We start from the raw sequence: 19,666 nt of genomic DNA, 5'->3' as shown, positions 1-19,666 counted from the left end.
ATATTTTGTAACCATGTAAATATTTTGTAGATTTTGCTTATCTTATCACGTTGGTCCAACATTCCTTCCAGAATAAGATTCTACTGATAAGGAATCAAGGTGTGCAAATAATATTATTATTATAACTAGGTACCAACTACTTGCAATTATAAAACTCAACAGCTCATTCGTAATAACGAGAGATGTTTCAATAATTATTATTAGAAAAAAATAATAGTTACGTGTTTGTTTTTGAATCTTTATTTATATGTACGCAAATTTTTTCATACATCTAGTAGGAAAATATAAAAAATACAAAAAATACAATGTACAAAAAATAACAATTACATTTTAAGAGAAATAGATAAATACACAAAATTACATTATATATGATTTCTAGGTGACTAAAATAATATTGGTGAGTATGTTCAACAATCAAAAATTATTTTTTACGTATAAAGCACATGTCCTACGAAAAGTGCTAAGGCTTGGGGCTTCCTTTACGACATTTGGTAGGTTATTATAAAGTTGTTGCCCTTTATAAAACGCGCTGTTTTGTGGCATGAAAGTTTAGTTTTGGGAAGTATAAAATCTCTGCGTCTTCTCGTAGCATAATTGTAAACATTTTCATGGTACATAATATTTCTTTGCAGATAATTTGGGAGCATATTATTTTGAGCTTATACATCACTGTTCACGTATTATATATTATATGTTGTTTGGTTGTCATCATATTTAAATTTTTGTTACATAATTTTAACTCATGTAGTAAAAATGTTGCATTTTAAAATCATCGACATCCCCCTAAATCCAACTTTTTTAACAATTTTCTTTCTTATGTATTCTAAGTGTTCATCAAATTTTGCAATGACCACTATGCATTATTGATAGACTTTTATCAACGTTTTCACAAATGTAATATTCTTTTTTTTAATACCCAGCATTACAACAAAATAATAATGTGGAGTTGTACAATAACTATATTAAAATGTTGTAGTGATTTATTTTTGGGGTATTATGCCGTGTTGCGTTTTATCCCCTTTTAGCCAACGTTTCGGATATTACAGTGTCCATCATCAGGGCAGACGTGTAAAAGATTGTGCTAAAGTGTGTGCTTATGTATGTAAATGCGAACACTTGTTGCCAGCTTCAATGCTCTTAGAGCCGGTATTACAGTTTATTTTAAATTGTTTTCTACCTTTAGTTTTGGTGTAGCCGTCAATTACCTGATAGCTTAGTTTAGATAGATTAGCTTACGCCCGTCGTTTTTATTAATATTAATGGGATTTTAGTGAAAATTTGAATGGTTGGATTGCCAAGTTGTAACAATTATAATGAAGATGAAGCAAAAGTTAATATTGTTAATTAAAGGCGCCCTTGACTCTGCAATTGAAATGTGTTAATTACCTACACGGAGAAAAATCAGTAAGGCTGGTTTATTAAGATCCTGTTAAAAACTTAATGGCAAGCCATTTCATAACAAAATATTAATCCATTCAGAATATATAACACGTGTTCATACAGATAAATATAATCATGAAATGCGACAGTATTATAATTGTTAGAAACACGTGTTTCGACATCCTCATAACACATTCGTGTTTCATTGATAGTTTGTTAGAAAATCTATCAATTCATTCTTGAAAGGCTTTTAGTCCAGTTTTTAACAGGAAAACGAATAATTTTGATAGATTATGAATAAATTAGAAATATTTTATTTAACTAAGTTTTCTCTGTGTAAGCAGGGGTAACTTTTAAGAATCTATTTTTTCCACGCCCACAGGGCTTCTACATAAACTACATATAAATAATTCAAATTATTACTTAAATGAGAAGTAATAATTTTGAACGTGAAAAATGAAATAGATAAAAATAAAATTGCAATAGAGGAAAAATACTAGAAACAAAAAAAAACACCGTGATTACAACATTATTTAATTTGATACACAAAAAGTAATGGTTTCTCAAAGAGTGAAACCGTTGTATACTTAGCACGAACATGCTTATTTGAATTTTAACCCAGTTACTTACAAATTCGAAATGCTTATAAATATAAACCAACGAGTGTTTGGCCATATCGACATTCTCTAAAAGCGTTAATTACTAATTAATGGAGTAATAAGCTATCCGCATGCATGCATTACATTTTTTCCTGATAATTCTGAACATTATTTGATCGGAACATTGAAACCAATATGGCGATACTCCGATAGTCATGGCTCAATTGAGTTGTTTTCGATTTAACCGATATTAATTTATTCGCTTTCAGAATCGATAGAGTTCGCCAGATTGGCATCTCTGGTAAATAGCTGGCAATATCGAAAAGTTTGGTCATCGGGAAGATAAAACTGATAAATTGTTTTTTTTTTTCAGAATACAAATCCGGGGGAAAATGCTATAACTACCTATATCATTTTTTTGTTATTTGATTTAGGCACTCTGATGGCCTCCGTGATCGATTACCAATAATTAGAATGAGTTTTAAATAAATTACCAATTAAATTTGATGGCTTCCGTGGTCGAGGGGAACGGCTCTTGTCTAGCAAGCCGGGGGTCGCGGGTTCAAAACCCGGCGTGCGCACATAATTTTGTTGGATTAATTTGTGTTATTTCACAATTTACTCTTTTAAAATAATATGTACTTAGTATATTTGCAGCACTATCCATCTCAGTTTCCCGTTGGTGTAAGACTACCATTCAGAATTGAAATGTTGCTTGAAATGGCTTTAGCGTGTTTGAAGATCACATCTGAATATACAGGTACTCCCCCACCTTCCTCTACCCCATCTCATTCGCCTTTCCACTACCTTCATACTAACAAAACTACTTCATCTATCAAAGTGTTTTCTGTTTTGCAATAATTTGTTACTTTACATCTTAAGATTTATACTACTCTTCAATTAAAAGCATTTGATTGTGGAAGGAAGAAGAGTGTAGATTTGGAAAAAAATATAAGACCAAGAGTTTTAATTTACATGCATAATTTCGTGAATAGTATACATTTCTGTTTGAATTAAGGATTTTAAAAATATTTGCATAGTTTATACGGTTACATCGTAATCATGATTACGAAATTTACATACATGCATATTTATGTATTTAATTATCTTCTAATTGCATAATTTGATGCAAGAAATGCGGTGTGGGCGTTTTTAGTGATCCAAACGTCTCCCTTAAGTGGAAGCTACAAGCCAAAAATTTGTAAATTCATGGTATGCCTTATATCGTCAAGAATGTAGGTAATAGGCATTAAAATCGCCTGACAAACGGAGTCTAGAAACGCTCGATTTCAAGCACAAAAGTGGCTTTTATTTATTTTGTAAATAATTTTATAAGAAAGTTAAAAAGTAAATCAAGGGAAACTGTCACAAATAATCTTAACTATATATAAAAAAAATTTAAGTTGTTTCTATTACGCGTTTATACATTTCTATTGAAAAATATATTTTTTAGTAGTTTACATTCATATTTTTTATTGAGTAATTAAATTTTTTAATTGTATTCTAATCAAGGGAAACTATAGAAAAACCTTCAGTTTATCTAAAACATATTTTTTGGTATTCATAATGTAGGTACACCAATTCGTTATAAAGACAAATCGAAAATGGTAATTTGGCATTCAGCTTCGCCATTTCGCGTTTTGAAATTTGGTTTCTCAGTACAAATTCAAAATCAAATTTAACCGCGATATACGATGTCAGGCAAATTCTCACTTTATTTTATAGATTTGCTAGGGCAAATTCAAACGCAGGTCTGTCCAATACACCAAGGCCGCGCGTCGGATATTTTCTTGCCCGGCTTCTTCACTTACGTCGTTAAGATTCCGACTTTAATTTAGGGTATTGTCTCGTAACAAGTATTGTGCATTAGTTTTGCTTTCATCATTGGATGACCATTAAGTTGAGATATTTCTAAACCTCGTCCTACTATAAAAGGTGTATAAATTTATGATTGTGATGACGATGACACTGATGCAAAGTATATTCCAGCATTGTAAAGTTTTTCCTGTTTGTCCTTGCAGCTGGATGATAGCGCCCTGCAGGTCTACAAGGATGGAGACTACGGCCCCTACCTTGACCTCGAGTCCTCGCTCAGCGAGCAACAGGAAGAGCTTGAAGGATTCCACAAGAAGTAAGTATTATATCACTTATCACATATATCACAAATTATTTTTTCTCCAAAATATATCAACCTAAACTAAGGAAATTTAAACCTTTTTTACATACAAAATAAATATTACAGGATGTTACCTATTACCACAGATAAATTATTTATTTTGAATGAACGTTTGATAATGTTCGGCTCATTTTGGCTCTTTCTTTGGTAGTTAAGAAAGTACTCAAAATTGCAATTTTTTATATTTATATTATATTCGGTTGTGCATCTGTAATTCCGTTTCAATGAACTCGAACTTGCTTTTAAAATAACTCTAATTTCCTAAATTTGAAGTGTTTGTTTGGACAATGCAGAAAAGCGGTAATACTTACATATAATATAATTATGATGCCATTTTTTAAAGCCGAATTGATCTGTCGAGAATTCAGACTATCCCCATAAGATGAAACCCGAAACCTAAAACTACTACTACTTTCAAAAGACTTATTAATGGTCGTAATGATATTTTTTAGGTTACTTTCGCGAATAAAAGGTTCATTTTATTAATTACGCAGTCTTAGCATTTAATTATCTCATTCGATTGTTTGTTTTAGTGAATGAATACTATATAAAGTTTGCGCAATGAGCATGAATAACTTTACAAGTAGTAAGTACCTCAACACATCATGGCAGACTGAAATATTAGATCTATTTTGTTGTGCTTTCTGAATCACACTCGTGCCGGTGGTGGAACTGTATGATTCACGGAGCCCGAGAATAGTTCAGTATAGTTGTGTTCAAAACATCAGGCACTGGTGAAAATACGCGCTAATAGCGGTCACCAGGTGATTTTAGAATATGGGTCACTCATAAAATGGTCGCTGAACAAATTTACGTAAATTCCCTGGGACGTGCAATCTCAAAGTGATTGAACTAGTAAAGCACGGAAATTTAAAAACATAAATTAAATAAACACTAAAACCGACATGTTACATGCATCATTCTAGTGGTTTCAACACTAATGGAACGTTTGAACAACCATCTGTTGAATCTGCTCTACTCTCGTTGAACATTGGTGCTACCTTGCCATTCCCGTATTGCGCAGTTGTTGCTTGGAGTTGTATGGAGGCTGCATATCCCCTATACACCGTTAATCACCCGGGTCCTTTGACGACTAGGCAAAACGAGGAACGAAGATACCATTGAGAAGAAGCATCTCGCCAGGTGTTGAGCATTTCAACATGGCAACAAGTCATCACATTTCGTATTTGTAAAAAGCATTAACTTTGTGGCTCGTCATAATTTACAATACAAAACACATACATTTGTTTACCAGTTAACAGTTTTTAATATTCTCCTGATGAAGGAAGGGTTTTTCCGAAACCGGTTGAGTTTAAATAAAATGAAAGTGGTCAAAAACAAATTTATGTGATTTTTGTTGTTTTTGAAGTTTAAATGGATCTTTTAATTAAAGGGTGATATGTGTATATATAAAATTATATCGCAAGTCACTAGGTCCCTAACGCGTTTTTACAAAGCCTAAAGCATTTTAACCTCGGATGTGATCGAGTAGCTTTTACAAACCCTTTACCATTTTAGTCAATAGACTTAATTTTAGTATAAGATTGGAAGATACATTATGACCGTAAAGTCTAGTCTAATGCTGTATAAAGGTTAGGTTAGATTATGCTAGGTTATTTTATGTTAGGTTAGGTTATTGTTTTGTACAAAAAAAAAGCTATTCTATTATAGTCACCACTGTGAGTGAGTTGATATACTATGCTTTGTACGTGATTTGGCACAAGTATACCTAATCTTTTACAGTCTACCCCAACTGAATTGGTATAAGCTTTGTTTCACGGAAATTCAAATGTAACAATGGCCATTTGGACACTTTTTTGACGGTTGAAAGGATCCCGTTAAATGCCGAATCTAAGTCCATTTCAGCTTTTGAACAAATTGTGACCAGCAGAAGAGAACCACTATCAAGTTGTTAAGTTTGTCAGCTTATTACAATTTTAGAGAAACCTGAATTACATTTGTCACCGTGCTTTGTAAATACGCGTCCCGTATCCGCAATATATCTTGAGAGCGCAAGCTAATATATTTACAAGATGGTAATCATTATAGCGATGAGTGGTTCATGAGCGAGCCGTTCAGTTGAACTAGCTCTTTTTGATGAGCCATATTCGTACGACTCCCGGTAAGCCGCGCCATAGACCAATTGAACGGATACTCTTTTTTCAGATATTTTAGAAAAATAGCGCACTTAATTTTATCCAAGTATTAATTGTTATTATAAACCCATAAACGGCGTCTGACAGTCAGACATCTGGACTTGAACGTATGTACTTACACCTACTAAGTACCTAGCATCTTATTTTTCTCGGCGCACCGGTACCAAAAGTCTTACGATTATTCGTACGCTGGGATCTGGGAGCTGTGAGCCATATCGGAGGAGTATACTCGGGCTACCAGGCTATATACTCGGGCGAGCACAGTATTTTCAAACGCTCTGGCTCGCGGCTCCCGTTCAATTGAGCCATTGTTCAATTGAGTTGACTCTTTGTGCCGTACGAAATTATTGAGATAGAACTTGGCTCCCGCTCTTAATAAAATGAGTCATAACCCATCGCTAGTTCATTAGTAGTGGTGCCATTGAGGTATATAGACAGAGTCTTCCGACCGCGAACGAACTGAAAAACGCCCGGAACATTTGCGTTATCTGCACGTCAACCTCAAGGGCTCCTTGGTTTATTTTTTTTAAATAAAAAATCCAATTTACACGACTACTGCTCATGTTAAAACCCTACCGATGAAAGGTAAAGGTAAGGCTTTCTGTACAATATCTCAACGTGCATGTCGGCATTTAGAAGTTATCCGGAGACCTGTGAGCGCTTGTAACCGACTAAAGCTCATGGTGTCTCACAGAAGACAATCAACCGATGTACGTGGCAAATACTTAATAACACCAATGTTGACTCTATCTATATACCTCAATGAGTGGCACGGCCCTGAAGACTTTAACTTACATAAGGCTTAAATATGTAAGAGCTTTGTTCACATACTTAAAGCAGAATAACGATCTTATTGAAGTATTGGAATACGAATTAAAGTTTCTACAGGTCATAAAACTCATGAACAAAACATGAACTGTGGGCTCTTGCGTGGCTTGTTAAATTTAATATTCACCGGTCATTGCAATAATAATAATAATACCTGATTTCGAAAGTCCGGGTTTCTGTTTGATGGTTTCGAAGTAGGTAATTAACCCAGTTATTTAAAAAAGCTTTGACTGAACTGTACAAATACTATTTTTAAATGGCGTCTACCTATTTCTAAGAAAGGTTCATTATGAGAGGTCGGGGTGACAAACGATTATCGCAGTGACAACTGACAACCACTGTTGATAATTATTAGAATCTATATTCATATCTTTTTTTTAAATTTTAGTATGTTGGCTATTTTTGGAAAGTTGCTCCATTTCTTTTGAAATCCCAGCTGAAATAAATGTTTGCTGAACATAAAATTTACAAACTTAACAACATGAAATGTCTTTTCATTTTGTATTAAGATACTATACATATATGTGTTAATTATTTCACCATTAAAGCAACTAATCAAATTTCGGTTCACTTTTAAGAATCCTTTTTTTTGCTTTTTCAAAAATTCAACATAAAAAACTACTTTATAAATAGGATTATTTATTCTTAGTTGTAGAAAGTGTATTATGTTTTGAATTCAAATACAATAGAACTAGTTTTATTTGAGATATACAGCAAGCGCGATTGATTTGTTATTCTATAGCTCAATAAACTCTGGTGGAAAGTCTATAGAATTTTAATATATCCCTTGTGACATATTTCCCATAACGTTGGATCTTTGTTGGGAATATTAATTACTTTGCGCAGACTGCCAGTAAGTGGTAAGTGCCGCCACTTGTGTGATCGTGAACTGCGTGCGCACTAGAACATTCACTTTAATAATACAAACCATCGATGCCATGTTAAAAAGGAGAGAGTTCAAATTGAATAGAAAAAGTGGTGCATTTTTGCAACGAGTGCTTTGAATTTCTTCTCGTCATTTTCTATAAAAAAACATCGTAAACGCTATTGCCCTTGTTCAAGTTGTGTTATCCTATTATCTCCACATTACTACATCCACATCCACATTAAGGTACTTCAGTCTTCAGTGCTACATACGTAGGTACTTGGTAATCCGTTTTCTTTCCTTTGTAAGTACCTTCTACGTAAGCCTTTAGAGTCGTGTGGAGTAACCGTATAATTTTTTGTATTAAAAAGTTCTCTGAAATTGAATGACATCATAATTTTTTTACAGCAGTTCATCCAATTAGGATTTGGCCTATGTTTCACCAAAATAAGCGATTCACTTATTTTGGTCAATCCCTGGGGAAGGAGGTTCAATCCTCAGTCAAACCAAAATAAAAAAAAATAAAAGTTCAAAACAGTTAAGAGCCAGTCCCTGGAGAGGAAGATTCAACCCTCAGTCCAAAAAAAAATACACTTATAATAAAATAGATGTATTTACTAACATGATTGATTATTAAGGTGAATACAAAAAACTCACACGGTTCACAAGTTAAAAGTTATAATTGAAGGTATGTCGATTGACCCACGGGCGGGGTAATCATACTCATCAGTGTTGGCGCTCTGCGAAAAACCAAAAAAAAAAAACTCAAAAAACATTTAGATTTTTGAATGTGGCCCCTCGCCTTTAGGGAATACAGAAAACATTGTATCAAAAAGGGCAAAAGTATTGTGAAACTGTTAATTCTGGTATGACGTCACAAGATACTAATTTTCAAAATCGTAGTAATAATTTCCGTCAACAATATAATTGTCCCCATACCATTAATGTAATAATAATTCTTCTATTTCCATCAAGGAAATAAAAATTTACTGTTTAATGCCTACATCCGTTATTTTAGATGTTGCCGAAGCTTTATTATTTAAAATAATAGGCGTATCAATTTTGCTAAATTTACCGCCAGCTTGTGTGGTATGTACCTACCTACACACATTATTCATAAGTCTTTTTAGGAATAAGTATGAATAACACTTACATTTTTAATTAACTGAGCCCTTCTACGAGGTACATAATATTTTATTTAAATACATGTCCTACTTGAAAAATATAACGCATATATCAAAGAACCGAACACATTCATGTGTTCTGACCATTAATGGTTCTTACCAATTCTGACCAACTTAAAATGTCGGCTGTTTTTCATTATTGTGAAATAATGTTAACATAGATTCAAACACTTCAAAATTCCGGTCACAATAGGTTTTGGTAGAAAGTTGATTTCTTTTTGTATAGGTAGTTACTTAAGTTGACTGCACTAAACACAAATAAAATCTTTTAAAATGCAGCAATCATAATTTCGCTTTTTTTTTACATGAACTCCACATATTAGGTACTGAGATAAATAATTTCCCCCACGGCCTATGTCTTCGGGTTTATTGACCGTGATGATTGAAACTTGTCGATATTGGTCTTTGACAGAACTGAAATAAAAACAGAACTTGAAAAATCTTTCAAGTCAAGCAACTAGCCTACAATGATATAACAACAGAACTTGAATAAGTCTTTCACAGAACCCGAAAATGAACGTTAAAATTTGATGAATTGTTCAAATTCTCCGAAACAACCCGTCCTTAGTGTTTGTTTTTTTTTGGAATATTATTATAAATAAGCTAATTATAAAGTCACTAGCAGACTTGTACCCGGCGTACCCGATTTTTTAGAAGACTTTCGGATGTATTCAAAATTGAAAGATTAATACAATAAAAAGTGCTGAAAAAAAACCATAAGGACAGGTAAAAATCAACAGGCATAGTCATAACCTTAGAATGCACGTCACGAACCTGCATTCTAATTTAGTATTATGAGTAGGTGCACACGTCATGTTAAAAAAACATAAAATAAAACATTAAACTTTGTCACAGAATGATTAGAATATCTTTCGAAGGTTGGGATGTTTCACAGAATTTCAAATAAATATAAAATTGTCATAAAATGACCGTATTTTTTTACATTTGGAAGATGCCCATTACATGCCGTTCCAGGCAAGTTAAACGTTGAATCAAATTATGATCAACTGAAAAGCTTTAAATTATTACAATTAGTTCAAAAGCTGAAATAGACCTAGTATTGGCCTTTGACTGGGACCTATCAAAGGTCAAAATAACAAAAGGCGCTGATTGGATAACAATTTTATATTTGAATTTTTGTGAAACACCTTAACCTTAGTGTATTGTTCTTTGGTATTTATATATTCCTGAGAGCTCCATCTCCCGGTGTACGTGTTCAAGAGGGTGACCGGATAAATCATCAAAATGATAATTCATCACATCTTTAAAAAGTTATATAAAGGCATGGAAAGTGATGAAACAAAAACTTTATTAACTGGGTTAAGTAGGTTAGGTTAGGTTTAAATTATATTTAATGACTTTATATCACTTTTTAAAGATGTGTTGAGTACTCACTGTGTTGAGTTTTCATGGAACCGTTCGAGACACCGAATAATACCGTCCTGTGATGCGACCTCTTCATTATGGAAAAAAAAAGTCTTACCGTAATAATGGCAAACCACTGTCTATGTGGCAAACGCTTGCAACGGCCCTCTGAAAAGAATTTAAATATATTTTTTTCTACAATATCTAGGTATTTGATATATAATAATTTATCTCATTAAGAAGTTTTCAATGGGAAATCATATTCTTTGGTCCTGCATTTTTTTAGTTTATTGTTATTTTTATATTTAATAATCCCACAATTTATGATGTTGCCATTTGAAAAAAGTAACGTTTGCTTAAAGATTTCAATAAGACAAAAACCTTGCAAATTCCATGATGCCAGAGCTCTCCGTTCTAGTTTTTTACTGCTTCAGACAAACAAACAAGTTTCTACTTTATGGTTAAGACAAATTGATTTACGATTTAAATATAACAATGATTTATAATCGATCCAAAATGACATGATTTATTCCGTTACATAAATATAAAAATGTATTTATTTCGTGACTAAATGGGAAGCAATGTATTTGTTATTTGCATTTATGAATATTACTTTACGGAAATAATTTAAATGAACGAATATATTACGATATTTATTTATAAATATATTGGCAGATTGTATTATAATACACAGCAAACAATAAATCGATGACCGTCTCCACACTTAGATCATCAACTGAAATAGGAATCCCAACGGTCAAATATGTTATGTGTCGTCTTCCAAATGTGTAACCGTTTTTAGAACCGATAGCAAAACATGGGTGCTTGAGTAAAGGTGAATTTTATGAAAGAAATAGTTTTACTTTCTAGAAAGTATTCATCAAACATACTAATCTCGGTTGACGGCCTCCGTGGTCAAGGGGTAAAGCTCTCGACTAGCAAGCTGGAGGTCGCGGGTTCAAGTATATTTTATTTGATTAATTGTGTTATTTCAAAAATTAATTGAAGATACTCTCAGTATCGCCCTGGTGTAAAACCACCATTGAGAATTGAAACGTTGCTTGAATCACATCTAAGTAGCCAGGTACATCCCCACCTTCCTCTTCCCCACCTCATTTCCCCACCCTCTATCATCAGCCTTATATCATACCCCAATTGAGGATGCTATAGTCTCACGGGCTCCAAACGGTTGGGAGCCCAGAAACTCTTGTCCGGTTAAAGTTGTTTTAGAAGGTAGATTTAAAAAAATTTTTCATGATGATTCTTTGCGAAACTTTTACTGAGTTTAAAATGTTTTCCAAAATATGATCCTCCCTAACCATTTGGTCTATGTCCCCAACCCATATTATTCTTTCCTTCTTGTATGGTGTGTTATTATAATGTATTTTTTCTCTAAAGAAAGAAATTTAAATATCCCGTGATATTTTCACAATAAGCTGGTAATGATATTTTAAGCGGTAGCTTACTTACATTTACCTAAGAGTTTTACAAGTTGGTTGAATACGCAGGTAATCATTTATCATGTTCGTGTCCATAAAAATGTTAACTAACCACATAATAAATTTAAAAAAAAAACATAACAAAGTACAAATTCCATTCGACATACCGAAATAATAATCCATTTTGCATTATCCTGTACTTCGCTCGTGTAATCAAAGCACATATTGCAGTTTTTTATGTACATAGGTATATAATTTTTTTAAATTCAGAGTCCGTGAATCTATGCAGTACTTGTGTAATATTATAATGAATGTGTTGTTGTCGAATGGGGAAGAGGTTAACGATGGGAAACTTAAATGTATTATAATAAGAAGTACCTACCTGGCTATTCAATCAATTTCAACATACTATCCGTAGCTTACTTCTAAAATACCACTTAAAATATTTATATACGAGTACATATTTTTATTTATTTTTGATATCGCATTAACATTGGGTTACCTTCCGAATTCTAAAAGAAACCTTCGACCAATGTTACACTAGAAAATTGCTTCTTTAATTAAAACTAGCTGAGTAGAGCAAATTCTACATAAGCATCGTGATATTATAAAAAACTCACATTGGCAAGCCACAGATAAAATATATTACCAAAATATTATGAAGACGAGATTTCATCACGTAATCGACCTATCGCGCGTGACAATCATTGTCATTCCAGACCTTCTGTCTTTTTCGCTTTCATACAATACTTGTGAGAAGGAAGATTTTCTTCGATGACGTACTTACGAACTCTCTCTGAAGTACTATAGCCAAAACGGAATAATTAAAATCTATCATAGCCAATAATAATTCCAAAGGTTTGAAAGGAAGTAGTTATATTAGGTTCCATGGTAAATCAACACATCGACAATCCAACACACCTTTAAAAAGTGATATAAAGTCATTCGAAACGATGACATTTTCTTTTTTAACCTAACCTAACCCACTTAACCCAGTTAATAAAATTTTTGTTTCATCACTTTCCCTGACTTTATATAACTTTTTAAAGATCTGATGAATTATCATTTTGATGATTTATCCGGTCACCGTTATGTTAATAATGTTAGAACCGAATTAAAAATATAAACTTTGGTTAGTATAAATTAGGCTAAACCACGGCTAAAATATTGAACCACCCGGCTTAAGCCTAATTCTCATTCTGAAAGATGGTCCCTTAGGTACCAAAGCGATATAAGAATATCTTCTAACTGGTCGGGTATCGAACCTGGACTTCTGAATGCTAAAGTAAAGTCAATGCTAAAGTTCATACCATTCTTCCACGGAGGGAATCATTCTGTCTGGGGATTGAATCTCGTTTGATGAAATTTGATACGATTGCATCCATTCACCTATCACAAGCCGGTAATATTTGAAATAATTTTAAGGTTTTTATAGTCAGTAATTTGTCTCGGGAACGTTGACAAATTATCGATATTTTCGGTAAAACCTTTATCGATGTGCTTGTGCCAGGTGCCGAGGATTGATTTGTTGAACTGCATAGCCATTATTCTCAAACGTAATTAATCCGCATACTAATTGCATAGAGATTATCAGAAATTAATAGCGATAATGAAATGCTTTAAAGTGTACGCTTACTATAATAAAAAAGTAGAAGTGAAACGAAGTTAAATTCTATCTCGTTTGTACATTCTGTGGGAAAGAGCTTGTAACTGCAAATTAATTCAATTGTTACACGTTTACTTTCTTATAAATATATTATCTGTCTATTAACAAATGCGTAACTTGGCGCGTGACCAGATTCAGAATAAAAATGTCTAATTGAAAATAAATCTTCTCGATCACGTACCAAGATAATAAAATATCCAAAATAACGAAGTCGCTACTCGGCCACTGACCACGGGGGCTTAGTCATACCTGAGTACCTACTTATCCAATGGTTTGTGCATTGTGCTTAGCTTTGGTTCATAGGTAATAGTGATGGTCAGAGTCGTGAATTGCATTTAGAAATAATCGATTATTTTATCCTTTGAAACGTTAATTGGATTCTAAAATCTATATTACATTAGAATCTTATGAAAGTTTCTGAAATTAATCGATTGCTTTAATTTGAATTGCTCTTTTTCGAATATGGTTATTAATAAATTAATAACGAAAACCCTTGAAAAATCAAGGGATATTTTATTGCAGAATTTGTGAAGTTAGTATTTATAAAATGTTTTTTCTTAAATTTAATTTAAATAACTTTTTTCTGAAAAATAACGTCTGTCAAAAAAATAAACAAAATAAATATCTTTTTTTGTTTTTTGTTTTTGGGGTTTGTACATATCTGCCCTGGTGATGGACACTGCAATGCTGTCCGAAACGTTGGCTAAAGAAGGAGTTAGCGCAACACGGCATAACACCCCAAAAACAAATAACAAAAATACTTTTGGCCGTCAAAATTTTAAATCATATTTAAAATAAATATCTTGTAATGGTAAAATAAATAAATGGTTGGTACCTCGCTTGTCCGATACGATCAGTTTGATTTTTAAAAATTATGAGATTATTGAATTTGAATAATTTACACATTACCTAGGAATATTTCACAACACTTCACGAATGCACCGTTGCACCGACAAACGAAATTAGCATGTTTGGTAATATTTATAGCGATAAAATTCTTCAAATTAATGTTCCTTCTCTGGAATTGGTAATGCGAAACATAGTTTATTTCAAGGAATCAGAATTGGATAGGTATATGTATTTCAATTATGCTTGCTGTTCATCACTCGTACCAACAATCTAATAATATCTTATTACTCGTGTGGACCTATCACACCATGTGTTAAGCATATTTAGCAGGTTTAACAGTTTTACTTCTAGGTTTACATAAATTGCTAGTTTTTTTGATAATTTATGCATTTATAATAGAGATTGTTCCTTACGATCAAACGTAAACACACAACACTTAGACCAGAAATGCTAAAAATCTATTGCTTGATTCAATTGATATGGCATCATAGTACAGGGTTTTCCAATAAGAGGTGTTATTTTGAATAGCCCGCTATTTCGGTAGATGTTACTTTTGAATCTGTCATTTTTTGACATTTGACAAGTAGAAACTACGCCATTAATTAAAATGGAACGATACACGCTTCAACAACGCATTGAAATTATTAAAATTCACTTGAGTGAATCAAATGCAAATCATCTTGTGTGATGAGGCCCATTTCCACCTCGGTGCCTTCGTCAACAAGCAAAATTGTCGCATCTGGGGCTCGGAAAACCCAAGAGTTATTGTTGAAAAGCTTCTCTATTCTTAACGTGGTTTATGGTCCGGCGGAGTCATTGGACCTTACTTTTTTCGAAAATGAGGCTGGAGCAACAGTTACGGTGAATGGATTGCGCTATCGAGAGATGATTAATATTTTTTTATGGCCGGAATTGGATGGTATTTATCTGGACAACGTTTACTTTCAACAAGATGGCGCTACGTGTCACACAAGCAACAAAACCATTAAGTGGGCTACCCACAGTTTGATAATGCCTTTAGAGGGCGAAACAGCTGTCACGCGTAATAATAATTACACAGCAGAACTTGTTTAAAAATAAACTGTTTTTATAAACCCAATAATAATATTATTGTATATATAAAAAAATAAAAAAATAAAATGGAGTTCTACAAATTAAACTTAATAACAATAAATAAAAACCATTGATCTTTTACGATTGAATATCAAAATAACACCTCTTATTGGAAAACCCTTTATTTATAAGATCACACCTTCCTAATATTTTTAAAATACATGTAAGTTATATTTAATACAAAAATATACGTACACGGAGAAAAATTACCAATGGTAAATATTGCTAATTTATTAAGAATCTTCTTAAATTATTCGTAATCCAGTTAAGGGAATAAATTTAGATACATACTTAGTAGAGATGATGATATTAATGAATAATAATATTATCAACGAAGAAATATTAAATGGAACTATTTATGAATGTTAATTAGGTGCCTTATTAATTATTACTTTCAATTCCAAAATGGGCGAAATAAATTTAGTTCAGAAAGGAAAGCGTGAAGGGAATGTAGAGGGAAAGTGGATTCAGGAATTGGGGAAGGTAAAAACTAACTACACACAACATTCATTTTTCAGAAGGACATGCACAAAATACAATAATATATTTGCAGACGACGATATTTTAATTTTTCTTAGTTCAGTTTACTAAATGCATATCGGAGAAAATTAAATCAATTCTTTAATTACGTACCCTCTCCCCCTGCTGTGTGTAAGAAATCTAAGATATCTCAGTTACTTTCATTACGGTGTTTTTACGTTTTTCTGTATATTTATGTTGTTTTCTGTATGTAACATGAATTTTATGTGGAAACTTCACCGGCTGCCACAAAGGGCGCTTTACTACATATACACATTTTTAAATTCCTTACCGCAAATAAGCCAAAAAATAAGGTCTACAATAATATTTGTGTTAACTCCGATTTTGTACTACCTGTTTTACCGTTTAGCATTACTTATTGACTGTTGGTCGATGCCGGGTTAATACACTATGTAATAACTAATACCTGAGTATTACAGAAATGGGCAAAAGACCAGGATAGTGACCATCCTTCCCGATATTTACGTATAGTACGTTATTTAAATGTTATGTTCACAAAAGAAAAGTAAAGTCAATATAGGTTTTGGCTGAAAGCGACAAAATATCTATTTATATTTCTCTCCGTTATACATCACACAACATAATACATAATAATTATACTAGTACTCAATTTGAGAGGCGGGTATGGGTACCGCCGCTCCGGGAACCATTTTTTGGATAACCAACTACTCTGCCATGGATCACCCCAAGTGGTTCGCTACGTTTGGTGTCTTAGCAGGGGTACCCGGCAACAGGTGCTTCTGCGCACCAACTGTGTGGCAGGCCGGATCAGGTTGATGGAGACCCTTTGACCTCGCCAGCAGACTCCTAGAAATACTGATACCCAGATTTCTAACCACCCCTCATACCTTTTTCTTTCCCAGAACTTCCTCACCTTCCTTTCCTAAAAAGACCCTCCACACAGCATATCCAAAGATCACATGTGCCCTGAGGGGAATTATTCTCCTCAGGGTCTCATGCGTGTAGCTAATGTATAAAACAACTTCTGGGAACCATAGACCTCTCGTCCAAAAAACATGTTTCTAATTTTATCTCATTTAATATATGAAAACCAAAAATTCCTCAGTTTTTACTCATATTAGAGGAAGTATTCACGATTTAAAAGTATGTACTTAAAAGTAGTACTTAAATACCTATCAATTTAATTTTAAACCGCGTATTTTATGTAAGATAACGATTCTCTTTTCAAACTTTCTACAGGCGGGTAGGTACCATAATATTGAAGAAATGAAAATAAGAAAGTCCAAAAAAACACAACAATTTCATAATTGAAATAGGAATTTTTACTGTAACATTAAAACGGTCACCATCTTACAACGGAAACGGAACGTACAAACAAAACGGTCATGAATGTAGGTCTTCGCTAAGCTCAGTCAATTATACATGTGTATTTTCCGTTAGGTTTGATTTCCTAGTTCGGCAATGATTACAGGAAAACGTCAGAGTGTCTACATTCCGCAGGGTTTGCTGAAGAGATCAACCACCCTGACACTACAGTAAAATGGTACAAATTCGCTGTTAACCGATACGGTTGTTGTCCATAGCATACGAGTGTAATGTGGGACCGACAGAGTGGCCACTCCGGCTCTGAGGCCGGCCGTCAGTTAGCTCGCGGACACCCGGTATTTCTTGTTTGCGGGCTTTTCTCTACACCGCGCCCTGCCATGCCAAGGCATCATAGCCAACAACCAACAACGAGGCGGGTCAAGTTGAAGGTTGCAGACGTAGACTAATGAACTGGACAGCGATTTAATTCAATCCCAACGTCTCTTTATGACATAATACCAACTCACTCAGACTTAACAGAAGAAGAAACAATCGAGGCCTTAAAAACACAAAATGATGGCATTGAACATATCACAGATAAAAAATTAAGAAATATTGTAAATGAATAAAATTATATTATCGTATGCTTTGAGATGTTATATCAATAATCTGTTGATAAAAGTTTTTTTTTACATACTCAGACGAAATAGATATTCAAAAGTAAATAAAATGTTAAAGGAACTGAATTGGCTAGCGGTGAAACAGATGTTGACCTTGAACACAATGATATTTGTACATAAAATAGTAAACAACCTGCTTACCAAATATTTTTCAAATACAATTGTATACAAAAATAATAAAGTAAATAAGGACGTGCAATGAAAGCAGGCTACCAAAAAAGGACAAGGCGAATACTCAGAATAATAATACTATACAAAGGGATGAAATACTATAATGCGCTGCCGGAAAACCTAACGTCTGCCTCAATTGGAAAGTTCAAGATGTTGTGTAGGAGCCACATCAAGCAAGAAAAAATATAGTATATTTATATTGTAATAATTAATTAGTCATTTGTAACCTTAAATGTACAAATTACTAAAATAAAATTAATACATAAAAAAATCTAGTATCTACTCTTGTACATGATGTTGATGATGGTGATGGGAAAGTGATCCCGACATGATCTAGCGGAAATTTATGCATCCGTGGTATAGCTATAGCAGTGGTTTTGACAAATTCAAATTTATCCATAAATTCATGTTTCTAGCGTTTAAAAATTTAAAATTGAACGGTTTATAAAGTAATTCCCAACTTTTAAATGACAGGTCGTTGTTGCTTCGGGTATACCACGGATGACACATCCGGGTATTATTGATTTAAAAAAACCTTTTTCATCAAAATACTGGCATATATTTACTGGAATAAAACAATTAATTGTATTATGTTATTAAAGTCTTCTTTTAACTATATTCTGTACAGTTGAAAACGTCTACTATTTCTGCGAAAGTATTGGCAACGGCAGGTTCTCTAGGTACAAGCGAGTATCCAAATGACTCACACCTGATATTGTTGTTGCAATCAAAAAGAATTTTCGTTTGAATAGTTCTAGTCGACATGTTGAAGGTGATTAGGCTCAATAAATTAGGGCTATCTAGAATTCCATTAACTATTTTAAAAGTCAAGTCGGAAAAAAGTCTTCTATCTGACAGTTTTAATAATTTTAATTCTTAAATCAAGAGGTTGTAATTTACAGTTTTCTATAGGAAGACAAAGTTAATTGTTAATATATCTTAGAAATGTATGCTTTTTTTTTTCAATGGAATCGTAGTGCATTTTATATTCGACTTTGCTTCCAATAAAAGAAGAATATTTAGGTTTTTTGGTGTTTATGTTTTTTTTTTAATTTCTGGCATGACATTTTTTAATATTTGTTATTGTATTAACATAAGAAAGAAAATTAAATTTATGTGAAATTAAAATAGACCATCATATGATTTAAGATTTTGACGGCCAAAAGTATTTTTGTTAGGTATTTGTTTTTGGGGTGTTATGCCGTGTTGCGCTAACTCCTTCTTTAGCCAACGTTTCGGGCAACGTTACAGTGTCCATCATCCACACATCTGCCCTGACTGCGCAACACGGCATAACACCCCAAAAACAAATAACCAAAATAGACCATCACATTAGTAGTGTCAAAATTCGGGAAGTCTCATGGTTGACGTTGTAGCTCCGAGTTCTAA

General features: G+C 33.2%; 1 protein-coding gene across 6 annotated transcripts in view; it reads left to right on the top strand.

Moving 5' to 3' along the window:
- The window catches only part of Fhos (Formin homology 2 domain containing), an 86,931-nt gene that overhangs the window by 41,134 nt on the left and 26,131 nt on the right, over positions 1 to 19,666 (top strand). For all 6 annotated transcript variants that reach the window (XM_089649923.1, XM_089649924.1, XM_089649921.1 and 3 more), the window contains one exon: positions 4,001 to 4,110. In XM_089649923.1, the coding sequence (XP_089506049.1) occupies positions 4,001 to 4,110 (110 nt within the window). The remainder of the gene's footprint in view (positions 1 to 4,000; positions 4,111 to 19,666) is intronic.

Source organism: Hesperophylax consimilis, chromosome 31 (genome assembly GCF_061612785.1).
Source record: "Hesperophylax consimilis isolate HC1 chromosome 31, BYU_Hcon_1.0, whole genome shotgun sequence".
NCBI classification, from domain to species: domain Eukaryota; kingdom Metazoa; phylum Arthropoda; class Insecta; order Trichoptera; family Limnephilidae; genus Hesperophylax; species Hesperophylax consimilis.
The sequence above is the reverse complement of the archived record's forward strand: the minus strand, read 5'-3'. Positions and strand labels throughout refer to the sequence as shown.